At 38.3% G+C, this 13581-nt stretch overlaps 1 protein-coding gene across 1 annotated transcript in view; it reads left to right on the top strand.

Moving 5' to 3' along the window:
* The first annotated feature begins 6646 nt into the window (after nucleotides 1-6646).
* LOC110050939 (uncharacterized) overlaps nucleotides 6647-13581 on the top strand; it is a 49680-nt gene continuing 42745 nt past the window's right edge. Inside the window, exons 1-3 of the mRNA XM_089291105.1 lie at nucleotides 6647-7010; nucleotides 7167-7255; nucleotides 7442-7553. Coding sequence (XP_089147231.1) covers nucleotides 6966-7010; nucleotides 7167-7255; nucleotides 7442-7553 — 246 coding nt within the window. The 5' untranslated portion in view covers nucleotides 6647-6965. The remainder of the gene's footprint in view (nucleotides 7011-7166; nucleotides 7256-7441; nucleotides 7554-13581) is intronic.

Below are 13581 nucleotides of genomic sequence, written 5' to 3'. Positions count from 1 at the left end.
AGTCAACAAACTTTGTTTTGGTCCTTTTCAAAACGTGTGAAGGTTTTAAATAGCAGACTAAGAGGGAGTACCCCCTTATCCCTATTTTACCCCTTTGGCCGAGAAGGGAGTGCGACGAATCTAGGATTGGTTCCCGATGAGGTCACCGTCCCACGATGCTTTGGAACGGGGAGTACCCCCTCACCCCAATTTTTACCCCATCGACCGCGAAGGGAGTGGGGCAAGTCTAAGATTGGTTCCCGATGAGGTCACCAGCCCAGGATGCTTTGGAACGGGGAGTACCCCCTTACCCGTATTTTTACCCCTTCGACTGCGAAGGGAGTGGGGCAAGTCTAGGATTGGTTCCCGATGAGGTCACCGTCCCAGGATGCTTTGGAACGAATAGAAAGGTATATAAGTGCCTCGGACACAAGTCTCTCAGTCTCCATCATGGCCGCTTGTTGGATGGACCTCTGTCGTTTAGGACCACAGGACACTGTAAGTATCGATTTTGAAGTTGCATGACATTTTTTGCGTGACCCTGGCGTGATTTGTGTCGCCATGGAAATCCGTGAGACCGATCCCAGTCCTCCGTCGAGGCTGGTGGGCTGTTTTCCAACATGGCCGACTTTCGTGGTCGCCGCCATCTTGAATTCTTAATTCGGCTCCTGATTGGCTGAAATTTGTGGCGGCCATCTTGGATTTGGAAAACAATAGCATCCATTGTTCTTAATTCGGCTCCTGATTGGCTGAAATTTGTGGCGGCCATCTTGGATGTGGAAAACAATAGCGTCCATTGTTCTCCAAACAATAGCCTATTGTCTTTCTCGGCTCCTGATTGGTTACCGCTCATATGAGCGTCCTATACTACTGGCATGCGCAGCCATACTGGTGGTCCAAAACAGTGAAGTTGGTGTACCAAACCAATCCTGTGGGAGTTGAACTCTTTTTTATGTAAACGCTTTCTTTTACACGTGTGCTGGCCACGTGTGTGAAAACGCTCTTCAAGGGCAGGAAACGAATAATGTGCATGAAACTGTCACCATAGCAACAGTACACTGAGACAAGGCCATTACCTCAGCTTTCAGACGAGCGGGCATAGGTTGGTGAAAGGATTGGACGAACTTGAAAATTTTGGAATTTTCCAAGTTGAGCGACCTATACCGCATGCGAGAGGTGGACAAGAACTATTATGGGCAGGGAGACTAATGAAAATATTTCCATTTTCTCTTAGCTTAGAGTTGTAGAAATATTTCTCAACTGTGTGAAACAGTAGTAATTATACACTTGAAAAAATTACTTGATTCTGATTGGCTAAATAGGAGCGCAGTTTTCAAACACCAGTGCAAATTTGAAACACGAGTGCAAATTACAACGAAGATATCTGAAGTTAATTAGTACAAAGACACTCATGTCTGCCGACGGTATAAACGAGGTACCGTAAATCCTCGAATTAACGCCCCCGCTCGAATAAGCGTCCCCTCAAATAAGCGCCCCCCGTCTTCTCCCAAATTTGAAATAAGCGCCCCGGGCGCTTATTCGACGATTTACGGTATTTGAAGGTGGACGAGGTTCACCCGAAGCATTCCGAAGATAGCCGAAGGTAATTGGACGTTTGCCAAGCACTTCTGGAGATCACCCTAACCCTTCCGAAGATCAACGAATATCACCCGAACATTTTGGAATACCCCCGACAATCACCCGAACCCTTCCGAAGATTTCCGAAGACTGTCGAAAATCACCCAAAGTTCGCCGAAGACTTTCGATCCTTTTTTGGAAGTCTTGCGAATATTTTCGTAAATGTTTAAAGGTATTGAAATACCAAACACAATCTGTAGACGCAATAGATTATGATCACAATCCCTTAGCAGACGACCATAAATAGTACGTTTTCTAGGGTATTGTTAACAAGTAATCACATGATTGTTCTCGCGCAATTTCGGATAAATAAGCACTTGTAAAATTTTCAAATACTACAACTACGACTTGCATTCGCCCTCGTGCAATTTTGTTAGCTTTTGAAAAATTTACCCGTGCTTATTTATTCCAAATTGCACTCGAAATTATGAGATTACCTACGCTAATATAGTGACCCCATGGCTTATGTTGTAATCTTGTTGTTCATATTAATGTCAATTTTCAGACAGATTGTCCCCTGGGCGTCAAAAGATGCTATAACTAATGCCTATCAGACATCATGTAATTTGTCGCGAGCGTCAATAACGTGTTTGACAGAGTGATTCAGTCTGTGTGTGAAATGTACAGCTGCTGGAAAATGCTACTCTCTTCAATTTACAACATTAAGATGGCACAATGAACTTCTTCAAGTCTTCTTCAAGTGTCATACCATTTGTAGGCTAGCGCAGTTCGCGGTGTTAAAATCAAGATGTGTTCGGAACTGAAACAACCCAAAATATAAATTCATGACCGGTTCTTCAGCCAAATCTCAAATATATTTATAAGCTAAACTATACCAACGGTGCGTATCTGAAGAATGTAATGAATCCGACATCCTTTAGAACTTTCTATTGTCTTAATTTGTACAGTCATTGTCGGTTTCCGTTTCAAGAGTGTAGTCTGAACAGTGTTTGAAACAAATAAAGGAGTGGTCTGACATGAATTGTGGAACACAATACCAACGTGGCGCTTATGAAGCTGCGTAAAACATAATATTTCCGGTAAATCTCAAAAGATCAGATCCAGAAACGAGAAATGGAGAAATCTCTTTCATAGTAGGTGATGTGACACAAGGTAACCACAATTTGACATCAGCAGGCCTAATGAATTCCAAGATTGAAACATAGAAGAAACATTACTTGTTCCTCCGGTGCCTTCTCGGAGGAGACTGATTTCGGGTCTGGGGCGTAGATGTTTATAGCTCTACTAAGGGGACTGGGTTGTCAAATGAGTGACGTCATTGAATTGCTTATCCTATATTTTTCAAGCGGGTTCTTTGCAGCCCATTGCAATCCTCTACAAATACAAAATAAGTCATCCTTATTCCTTTTAATTTGTTTATTATTACTTAATTGCTGTCTGTCTTGCTTTCTAAATTGCTGTTCATTGATGGAAATTTGATACACGACAGAATTGCTTTTAACTTTTTCGGCCACATGGCTAATTCAGACAGACGAAGCCGGGTAGAGTCCGAACGACAGTTTCGTTCAGATTGTTTGGAAACCTTCAAATTCAATCATGATTTCTGGAATTTTTTGCTGCTTTCAATTAAGTATTTAATAGCAGCATCAAATAAACAGTTCATGAAATGCACGATGCATTCTAAGCAGGAACTGAGCGACTGCAAAATCCTGCAAATCCAGGATTATTTCTAATTAAGAGACTGTGGCGTCGCATTGATGGTTCGATGGAACTCACACGGAAGGGTTTCTTGGAGTTCTAACAATTTGTTAAATAAGAAGGATGAAAATTATAACTTGAAAGCGACCTTTTCTCCTCCTCATCCACGTGTAACAAGACGAATCTCTACCAAAAAACGTCAATTCAAGGATAAAACCTCTCCCATCCTAATGCTCAGGGTGGGCGAGGGTGGGGGAAGGGGGAGGGCACTCTACAAAGTCTTATACGGGGACGCTCCGCCTTGAGATCCAACTCCTGACCCTTTTGTTTACCATTTTGACAGAAAAGGTAGTCCTTTTGTATACCCTTAATTTAGGAAAGGCATACCTGTCACATACTTTCATACATGGCCCGTATTATGAATAAATCGCCAGAAATGGAAATCGTTTTGTTATTTTCATGTACTACTTTTAAATAAATTAAATGATACATATACAACCATAAGGTGCGTCTGTTTGAAATATTTTAATTTAATACCCTCTAAAATAACTAAATGACAGATTTCCCTACCCTTTCACAACCTGAACTTTTAAAATCCCTGCCCGTTTATATAACTGAAGTCTGATGAATAAGGTATCCCTTTCGAGCGGAACCTCCCTGTATAGGCCATCACAGGGAGAATACCCCCCCCCCCCCGGACTTGCGCTTGGGTTTTATATTCTTGAGTTTCACTATGAAAAACGGCCTCCTGGGTGAAATGAAGGTAAGGTTTGAGTCTTAACGTTTAGGTCTTCAGTAAAAACCAGGCTTATATATTTACGAACGGTGAAACAACATAGACATGTTATTTTAACACTCAACTCTACATTTTTTGGGGTTGCAATAAAACGATTAGTGAAGCAAGCAGACGTCAAAACAGGAACTATGCAATTTCCGATCCAGTGAGATTAAAGTGCAAAGGTGGAAGAAGAAATATAGTTTTAAACAAATGGTCGCTTCCAAAGCACATCACGACTGAAATATCTAAGGTATCTGACCTGTTCGTATCAAGGTTGTATTGAACCTCCCTCCCTCTAATATATTGAAGAAAAGGAACTAAAAACGCGCAGCTAGAGGACTTAAGAGCGCCAATACAGTATGTTTGTGTTCCATAGATTGTATAACAGAGAGCAAAAGAAGCGTCTGATAGGGGTAAAACTGATAACTGAAAACTGGTCGACTGAGGAATGACTCGTTTTATCAACCCATGCAGAGAATTTAATAATCAACTGATGACTGACATTGAGATCATGTCTGAGATCTGAAGTAATTCTGATAACTGATACATGTAGCTGAGCTGAGACTCCAGCGCCCCAATCCATACCTTCTTAAAGGCAATGAATTCTGGTTGTTTTTCAGCTTTTTCCGTAGATGTTTGTTGGTCAGGTGAACTGAATTACTCAGGGAAGATTTTCCAAGACCCATCGCACGGTCTCGCTCCAGTTTCCGCTCACAATATCGACGCACTGAAAGTTATAATAAAAAACGCGCTTTAATCAGCCTAACTGGTGTCGTGGTTAATATTGTTACTTGCTTGTTTTCATTTCTGGTTGTTATATGACCCACAGCGATTGTTTTTAGGGTCATGAGGCTAGTCTGATTTCAACTGTGTAACTTCCGTAAGAAGAAAGCCTACCGTGCATCAATCATACTTCTACTCGGGAGATAAATTAAATCTTATACTTATGGTTTACCACTATGTAATCATCAGACATAACTGAATACGTAATAACCTACAGCCACCCACGACCGTCTTGATTCAGTACGTCAAGGCCACGTTAACCAAAATGTTGATTTTTTTCTAGCACTCAAAAACCACAAAGTTGTCTTTGTAAAGACACGAGTGATCATCGCGGTTATGTACACAACTCAAGCAGCTGTGAAAATAACACCGGGAGAAGTCAAATTATCGAAAAATAATAGGATAAAGCCAACCAAGCTAACTGAAATGCTTCCGAATGGAATTCAGTCTAAAAGAGCACAAACGTTTCTTGAATGTTGTTTAAAGACAGCTTAGACAGGCAAAGGAGTTCATTTCAGCAGGAACGTTCCGACTTGTAAGTGGCGTGCAAGGGACTTCTAGCTCCAGAAAACGTTTGTTCTTTTTTATTAGTGCGTCAAAAAAACGCTATTTTAGGTGTCGTCTACCCTTTGACATGAGAAGCAAAGTATTATATCGGCACCAGGAGGGCGAAGATCAACCTTCCACAATTATGTTGGTAATCTGCAAAGACGCAAAAGTCCATTAGTTCCGAGTATCTGCAGGCACGCGAGTGCTTTGTCTTTTTACTACAGCGACAGTGGCGAGGCACTTCCCTTGTGGTCTTTGTGGTTTCGCCGCTCAAGGCTCTGCCGTAGCGCTCGTGCGCTATGACCCCGCCAGCTACGCAGTCTGAAGATCTATGGAAGTTAATTTTGCGTATCAGAATCACACTTGAATCGTACGATGTACCTTATAGTACTCTACTGTTTCCCATGCGAGCATTTGTTTCGGTGCTTTGACGTTACTTTTCAGTTTTCATTTCAAAACGAGAGGAAAGCTGCACAAAAATTACTGGCCCAAAACCTCATAGAAAAAAAGGATGACAGTTTGAAACGATAGAGGAACGGAAGAAAATATGCGAGGGAAACCATCAGCATAATATGATTTCATTCCACGGTTCTAATCCAGTAGTCCATGCCATTGCTATTCTACTTCCTTGATTGCAGTTCTAAATCTATTGATAATCGCGCTGAAGTTATATTTTCCCTAACATACGAGATACAGAAAAAGAAAAAGAGAAGGAAAAATAAAACTACCATAAGTAGAACGAAGGAACAATAGAAAGAGAATTCATAGGAAAACGACGGCTGTGTCGTCAGTCGGAAGTGGGTGGAAAGATATAAATTACTTCATCGCTCCGGAATGTGCAACCTTGTCAATATTCCTATATTGGGTAAATAATAGCAACCGTAACCAGTCGGAAACAAACAAGAGCCTTAATATTGTTTTTGTTTGCAGCGAGAAATTTACTTGGACATGTTAATATCTGAATCCTCCTTTGAATTGGCCATTTGAATGCCATTACTTACATCTGTCAATCAAACGCATGTAACGCAAGGCTGTTGGGCACATGCAGCTCAAAATTATCCTAAGTGGGGCACACTGGGGGAACGAAGACAGTTTTCTTTGATAAGTAGGAGATAATTTCTGACTGAAAAACTGCGTTTTTTAAGGCGAGGAATGTAAAAGCTGTCAGTTTTGGCTCATGGAAGAGGAACGAAATTGGTACAACCACCTTGAAGTATTGTGAGCCGAACTAATACAAACATGATAACCCCACCCTAGAGGAAAGCAAATTGTTGCATTTTGTCGCTGGCGCGCTAACATTAAATTAGTCGTTTTGAAAGAAAAGCAAAAATTCCTCATGGATTTACGTCCGGCGTATGTTTCTAAGTGATTGCAGCGTTTCTTATGGGTCAAACACAAGTTTGACATCTCTCAGGATTAAATATTTCGATTCATAAGGTGATATTTTGATCGCCTGGATGTGTGTGAACATCAATGTGATGAAGACGATCTGACCGGTGGCTTTGACACCATACCGTTACTGTACTGCATTGAGTATAGTTTGCCGACTTGCCGCGAATTTACTGGATCGCTTGAAAGCATGGCGACCGCAGAAGGTTTTCTTCAAAGTCCGCTTGTCGTTTGGGTAGGGAGATCTTTTCTTTAGATTTGCTGTGTTCGTGTGTTTCACTGTTTGCAAACACTGTTGATGAAGCACAGCTCACTTTGAGCAATAAACTTATTTCGCGCGATCGACGGACTAAGTTTATGTTTTTTCTAAAAATTTGTGTCATTATTTTAGGCTAATAATACTTTCAAGGGAAGTGCACTCATAGAGTCGATCACCGACTTGGCTGATGGCGTTTTTCTTAACGAAATCATGATGGACATGTAAGTACAATTTTTCTCTTAGATTGTCTGACTCATTCACCTTCACTTTGAACTGCGCCACGGGAGACAAAATTTCTCAGAGTTTTCTCGCATTTACAGTCATTAAATTCTCTTCATTTTAAACTTGGTTATTTCAGTTTCGTTACGGTATTAATAACTCCGTTAATCTATGTTTTTTACTTGCAGCGATCCAACTTACTTCACTTTAACTCGCATTCATCAAAATGTTTACGGAGATGTGAATTTGCGGATGCAGAATTTGGACACACTTGTCAAACATTTGAAAAGATATTACCAGGTAAGGGCGGAATGTAGTGAAGAAATGAAAATAAAACTTTCTGTGTTGCTAGAGAAAAGGAAAAGAGCAAGTAAAATGATTTGTATTGCGCGTAATTTAGCCATTGCTAATGCATAAGTTTAGCTGATGTTTGTGTTCAAAGAAATCGTCGTTTTACAATTGAACGGAGTAGTTTTATTTTAGCATAACTTTCGTGCGTGTTCTTGCTGCGCTGCCCCATCGCTATTTAAAACTAGTGTATTTATATTTCGTAGACGCTTCACACGGTTTATGGAAAGGTCAAGAGCATAGACGCATAGCTAAGATTTTAAGCCGAGAAATTTAATATTATTTTTCATTGGTACATAAAGATTGCGGTAAGTGAGATCGAATCGCCATGCAAATTGACGATGTATGTGTGCTAGGTAATCTTAACGTGATCGTTTCTTAAGCAATATTTTAGAAACCGTAAGCAATGTGAAACATCATCCTGTGTTGTGATATAATGTCGTGAGGAGAAAATGAGAACTGATTGCCTTGTTTTCTGTTGGTTTGTCACGAATGTTTATCGCTTTTGTTTGCAAATTACGAGATATTCTTATGCTGATTTCGAGTCCATTTCAGCAACACCGTATGCTTGTTTAGCTGTGTTTTCTGCATAATGTAAAACTTATAAAATATCTTGCTCATATGCTTATCTGAAGCTTTTCCTCTTTGATATTAGTTTATGAAAACATGATATAATTTTATTGGCGTGAAGCATTGACAGATAGGAGGCAATTTACTGTACAGTGTGACATTATTCACGTGCCTTCCTACTAGCCAGTCGTCATGTTATTGATCACAACTGGTGCAGTTCTGTGACTTCAAAACAGAGCAGTCTTCGTAAATTGCCGCTAACAATAACATTTTAAACTCGTCATAGTAAATTAAACATCACTCATGTGGTGTCCTTGAAAACAAGGGTAATGTCGAACGTGAGCCAAAAATTGAATGTCAAAGCACGTACAAGATTGAAATAATTTTGTGATTATTCTATTTGCACATGGATGGGTTAAAAATCATATCTGGCGTAGTGTTATCTATAATTCTAAAGAAGAATCGGAAGAGTTGTGATATGCAAATTTTTGATAAAAATGGCAGTTTGTCAACAACTAATATTGGTATTGAATTGTCAAATAGCTCTGTGTTTGACTTCATCTATTGGATATTGCAACTCTTTCGAATAGAATGTGACAGCTGTTGACAGGAAAGTTAACAAGCTATCTTGGTTTTTAATAAAAAACATGCATAAGATGTATGTTGAATTTCTGTGTTTGAGATTAATTCTCATGCAGAAATTAATACATGTGTATATATACATGTATTAAATTGACATGTTTTTGGAAATTCCTTTTTTGAATTTTTGATCAAGGAGGACAGCAATCTTTATTTTTTAATTAACATAATATTTTTAATTTGACAAGGAGTTTTAATGACAAACATATCTGCATTTTTCCACAATTGGATATCATGACTTAAGTTGTTGTTAGAGCTACATACAGTGTACAAATGTAGTACTATTACAATTTTATGCTTTTATTAATTGTTACAAATTTTCTATGCCCATATTTTGGCCTAAGTACATACAAATTATCGATTTTATTGAGTGGTTTGCTGTCTCTACTCTTTGCAGTTCTCATGAGAATGTGCTTTTACTTTTTAATTTTGTTTAATTGGTTAATTAGAGAGTTTTCAAAGATTCATGACAATAATTTAACATGTGATATACTTCACATTTTGTCTACCAATTCACTAAGTTGCTAGGTCTTTCAATCAACAAAATGGATTGTAATCTATCAATAACAACCCATAGAAATGACCTTTCGAAACCATGCATTCATTAGGAGTGAACCTTTGTTTCCTGAGATGTCTGCCAAGACAACTGAGGTGGCACATTTGCTGTGTAATTGAAAGATGCTGAAATAATCAGTGTAGCTGTTGGTTCATCATCAGCACAGTGTTGCAAAAATTTTACCAGTTTTCATGTAAATGCCAGGACTGTTTGACTGGTTGTTTGGGTTGGGGGGTACTTCCAGAAAAGTTGGGTGGGGTGTGTGGCCTACTTCCCAAAACCCTGACCCTATGACCTGACCAAAAATTCGATAGCCTATTTATGACTGTCGTGGCTGACACAGTTGCCCTAAACATAAGTTATGAAGGGCTGTTGTTGGCGGTCTTATTGATAATGATGAAATAGTAGCTTCTTCTAAGAAACATACCCAATTGAAGACTAGAGTGCTAAAACCATACCCTATTTATAACCAAAATGGGCAAAAACGATACTCTGTTTATGACCCAAAATGGCTGAAACCCTACCCTTTGGACCTGCACATACCTTTATAGCCCCTATAAGGAAGTACCCCGCTCCACCGGGTTTGACCCCAATAAATTAGCAGACCAAAGAGAGTACCCCTGGGAACTTGAATGACTGATCAAGCTGGAGAGTTTGGAAAGTAATGCTTTGTTTGCTCCAAAAATTTGCTTACTCAGATACATGTAGCTTCATAATATTGGATCAAGGGAAAAATGAAATTGTTTCACATTCTCCAGCCATGTGCTCTTGTCTTACTAGCCACACTCCTGACAGGCAATCACATAATACAAATCAGATGAGATCAGATCTCAGCCTCAGCTTCTCCCACAAGAGATCTTGTGATGATAATTTAATTAATAACATTTGCTCACTCACATCTGACACCAATTATATGTATATTTGATTTTTTGTGATATGTTTTGACTATTTTAAATTGCATACCATACCAGTGCTTAGAGGAATGGAAAGTAAGAAATGTATAAATGATTATTTATCCCTTAGACTTGATGCAATTTCTTTTGTATTTATGTCTTTCTTTTTATTTTACATCCCATAAAAAGATGGCCAATTAAATTTTTTATGATTGGGTAGAGATCAGTGCTCAAAATTAAAAATAAATCCTGGTTGTCCCTTTGTCAAATGCTGAAAAACTCAAACCTGAGGAATGCTTGGTTTCCTGTTAAAAGTAATGTAATTTTGAGAAGAACTGAGTCAATTCTCAGTGAAGACATTAACACGAACAGCCTCCCAAAAGAACCTCTTGTTGAACTAGAATGGTGAAATAAAATATTTTCTAGGACTTGTAAAAAGAACTGTTGCTTTTTGAGAATACTTAGCAGTGAAATAAAATTGCAGTTGGTTATAGTTATAACTATGCACATGGTGGTAGTCCATGCACCATGGGATCACATGTCATGATCTTTAGCCTTCTATACATATTCATCATGAAAGTCAAAAAAACTATTCATGCATTAAAAAACTATGACAATGTATTAAAAGAAATCCAAAACAGGTAAATAACTTTTACAGAGGGAACGTAACCATTAAGTGTTACTAATACTTACTTAGATCATTGGGAGCAAAAAACCCTCTTGAGCTTAAAGTGTCTCTGACACAAGTAAGTTTTTCAAGCTGCATATTGAATTAATGATATTTCCAGATGTGAAACTTCCTGTTTGCCTCCTCTGCACATGTAATTTTCAAAATGTTGATGCTTATCTAAGATTTACAGATGATTAAAATGCCAATTTCAAGCAGGGTGGAGGTAGTGCTTAACATATTACATAAAATTTAATTTCTGTATATATACGCATGTCACCTATGTTAATTTTTTTCACATTCGCTAATGATGACATGTGGTCATTGAAACATCATTTGGCCTTTTTATTATTAATTCCCTTTTAAAATTGTATTTAAAACATTTAAAAGGTCAGCCTAAATATGTCTTATTTATGTTGGCTAAGTTTGCAGCACTTGATTTAATAGAGGATTAATTTTTAATTAACCACATGAAGTGCGAAGTTAACTTCCCAGTAAAGAATAATGTTTAATGGCTGAAGTTCTGAACATAAAAATTATTGTATGAGCTTACATGAAGTTGTAGTTTTCAGACTAGATTTCTGTTGAAGTGTACAAATCTCTATGACATGTAAGAGACATAGCTCAGTGCGTATTTAATTTAAACTTATCTACAGGCACTCTGTGCCTCAAACTGACAAAACTTACATTGTTTGTCAAGCTTTTTTAAAAACAAATATTTATGATTACTCATCCATTTACTGAACTTTAGAAGAATACATACTATGTAGATCATGAAACCACAAAGATCATGTTGAATTTAGCTTTTAAACCACAAAAAAAAAAAAAGAAAAAAAAATTATTACCAATGATTGTTGGCGATTTGTGTGAATAGTTTTCAAGAGCTAGTGATTATTTGTTGCAGTTCAGTGAACATTGATTGCATCAACAAACAACATCATTGTTTTAAGACAAAAAAAAAAAAACCATCAATGGCCCTGTTCGTGCCAAATTAAATTAATGGTGCATAAGTTAAAGCCCTGGGGTCATTTCTATAAATATCTTTCGTGTGGGAAATAAAGGCTCTAGAACTTTTTAACATAAACTATAGTTAATAATCTCTTATGTAGATAAGAGTGGGTAGGATCTTTTCTTAAGGATTGATTTTGCTGGGTTTAAGTCTACACCTACAGTGTATTGCCCTGGAACATCACTTGATGTTATAAATAATTATGATAAAGTTTCCGTATAATGCGCGCTCTGATTGGCTGAAAGAGCATGCTTTATCAGAGAACAGAACACGGGTTGATGACGGTAAGTTGGCTGTCAAATTTTTGCTTCAGAATTTTGACAAATTTACCCCAAATTAAACATCCCCTGTGATTCAGACAAACACAATGGAAACAAGCTACATGTATTTGTCTGTAGTAAATGTGGCTCATAGAGACCATTGTTAGCAACAGTAGTGTTAAAACTGTACTAAAATAACAAGTTTTGCTAGATTCCTGCCGACAAAACACGTAGCGAAATAAACAAATTCTCAACCTAAACAGTGCTTTGATAAAAGACATTAAATTTGTTGCGAAGGCAGAAATTATACTTAAGAAGTAAAACAACGACAGAAAACAACAACTGAACTGTCTCTGTTTACGATGAGAAGCTTTACTTTTGTAAAAATGCTCAATTGCTCAAAAAACACTTACATGTAATGTAGTAATGCTCGTTCTCTGGTCATCTCAGCAAAGCAAAGCTTGCTCTGATATTCTCTTCTGTGCTAGGAGTAGAACCAGTGGGAGCTGTTTAATCGTTCTAACTTTTATGCTAGTTTGGGCAATCTTGCTGCATGTGGCTACAAGCCGTAAATAACTGTAGCTCGTTTCAAATTCAACTCGGCATTTTGCATTTTCATCCGCAAGCTTTGAGCTCTGTGTTTTGTAATTTCCACTGGAAAAGTGCACATTTTCATGGGCGACAATATACAGCCGGATTTCTCTGTACTATAAACCTTCACCTGCCTTTAGATCCGTATTTAAAAATTAACTTAAAAGTAAACTTCGAAGGCATCGTTCTTCTCTCGAAAGCTGCTCAAACTACTTGAAACTGAAAGCTTAACTGAAGTCCAGTTTGTGATTGACAGCTGTCGCTTTGTCAGCCAATCAAATTATTTGAACAATTCTAACAAGGATTGTGATTGGCTTATTTTAGCGTGCTTTATCAGAGAACAGAACAGCCAAATGCATGGGGAAATTATCGGATTCTTTATCATAAAACAAATAAAGAAGCCTCGACTGTGCTCTGTTCTGTTGTAAAGCACTTGGGAAGCGGTAGAGCACTCAAGAAGTAGGGAAAAACACTCGACTACGTCTCACAACAGAACAGAGCACAGTTGAGGCTTCTTTACACAGAGGAGGGGGGAGGGGTGCGAGAGGTTAACTATATCTATGCAGTCCCGTGTCCCACTGGGCCCCAGTAAGTTTTACGTAGTGGTTCTCGTTCTAAAAGCACTCGCTGGAGATGAGATGAGAGATAGCCAATGAGGTGCATAGCATCGAGTTCGCTATACTGGTAATCATCTCATACATGTATCCAACAAGTGAGAGTGGAATAATAATAAAACAATTATTGTTTTATTAAATATGCCTCCAAAATATAGAAAACTAAAATAATAATAGTAAT

The sequence above is a fragment of the Orbicella faveolata genome, unplaced genomic scaffold (assembly GCF_042242905.1).
Source record: "Orbicella faveolata isolate gen_17 unplaced genomic scaffold, um_ofav_v1 contig_24, whole genome shotgun sequence".
NCBI lineage: Eukaryota > Metazoa > Cnidaria > Anthozoa > Scleractinia > Merulinidae > Orbicella > Orbicella faveolata.
The sequence above is the reverse complement of the archived record's forward strand: the minus strand, read 5'-3'. Positions and strand labels throughout refer to the sequence as shown.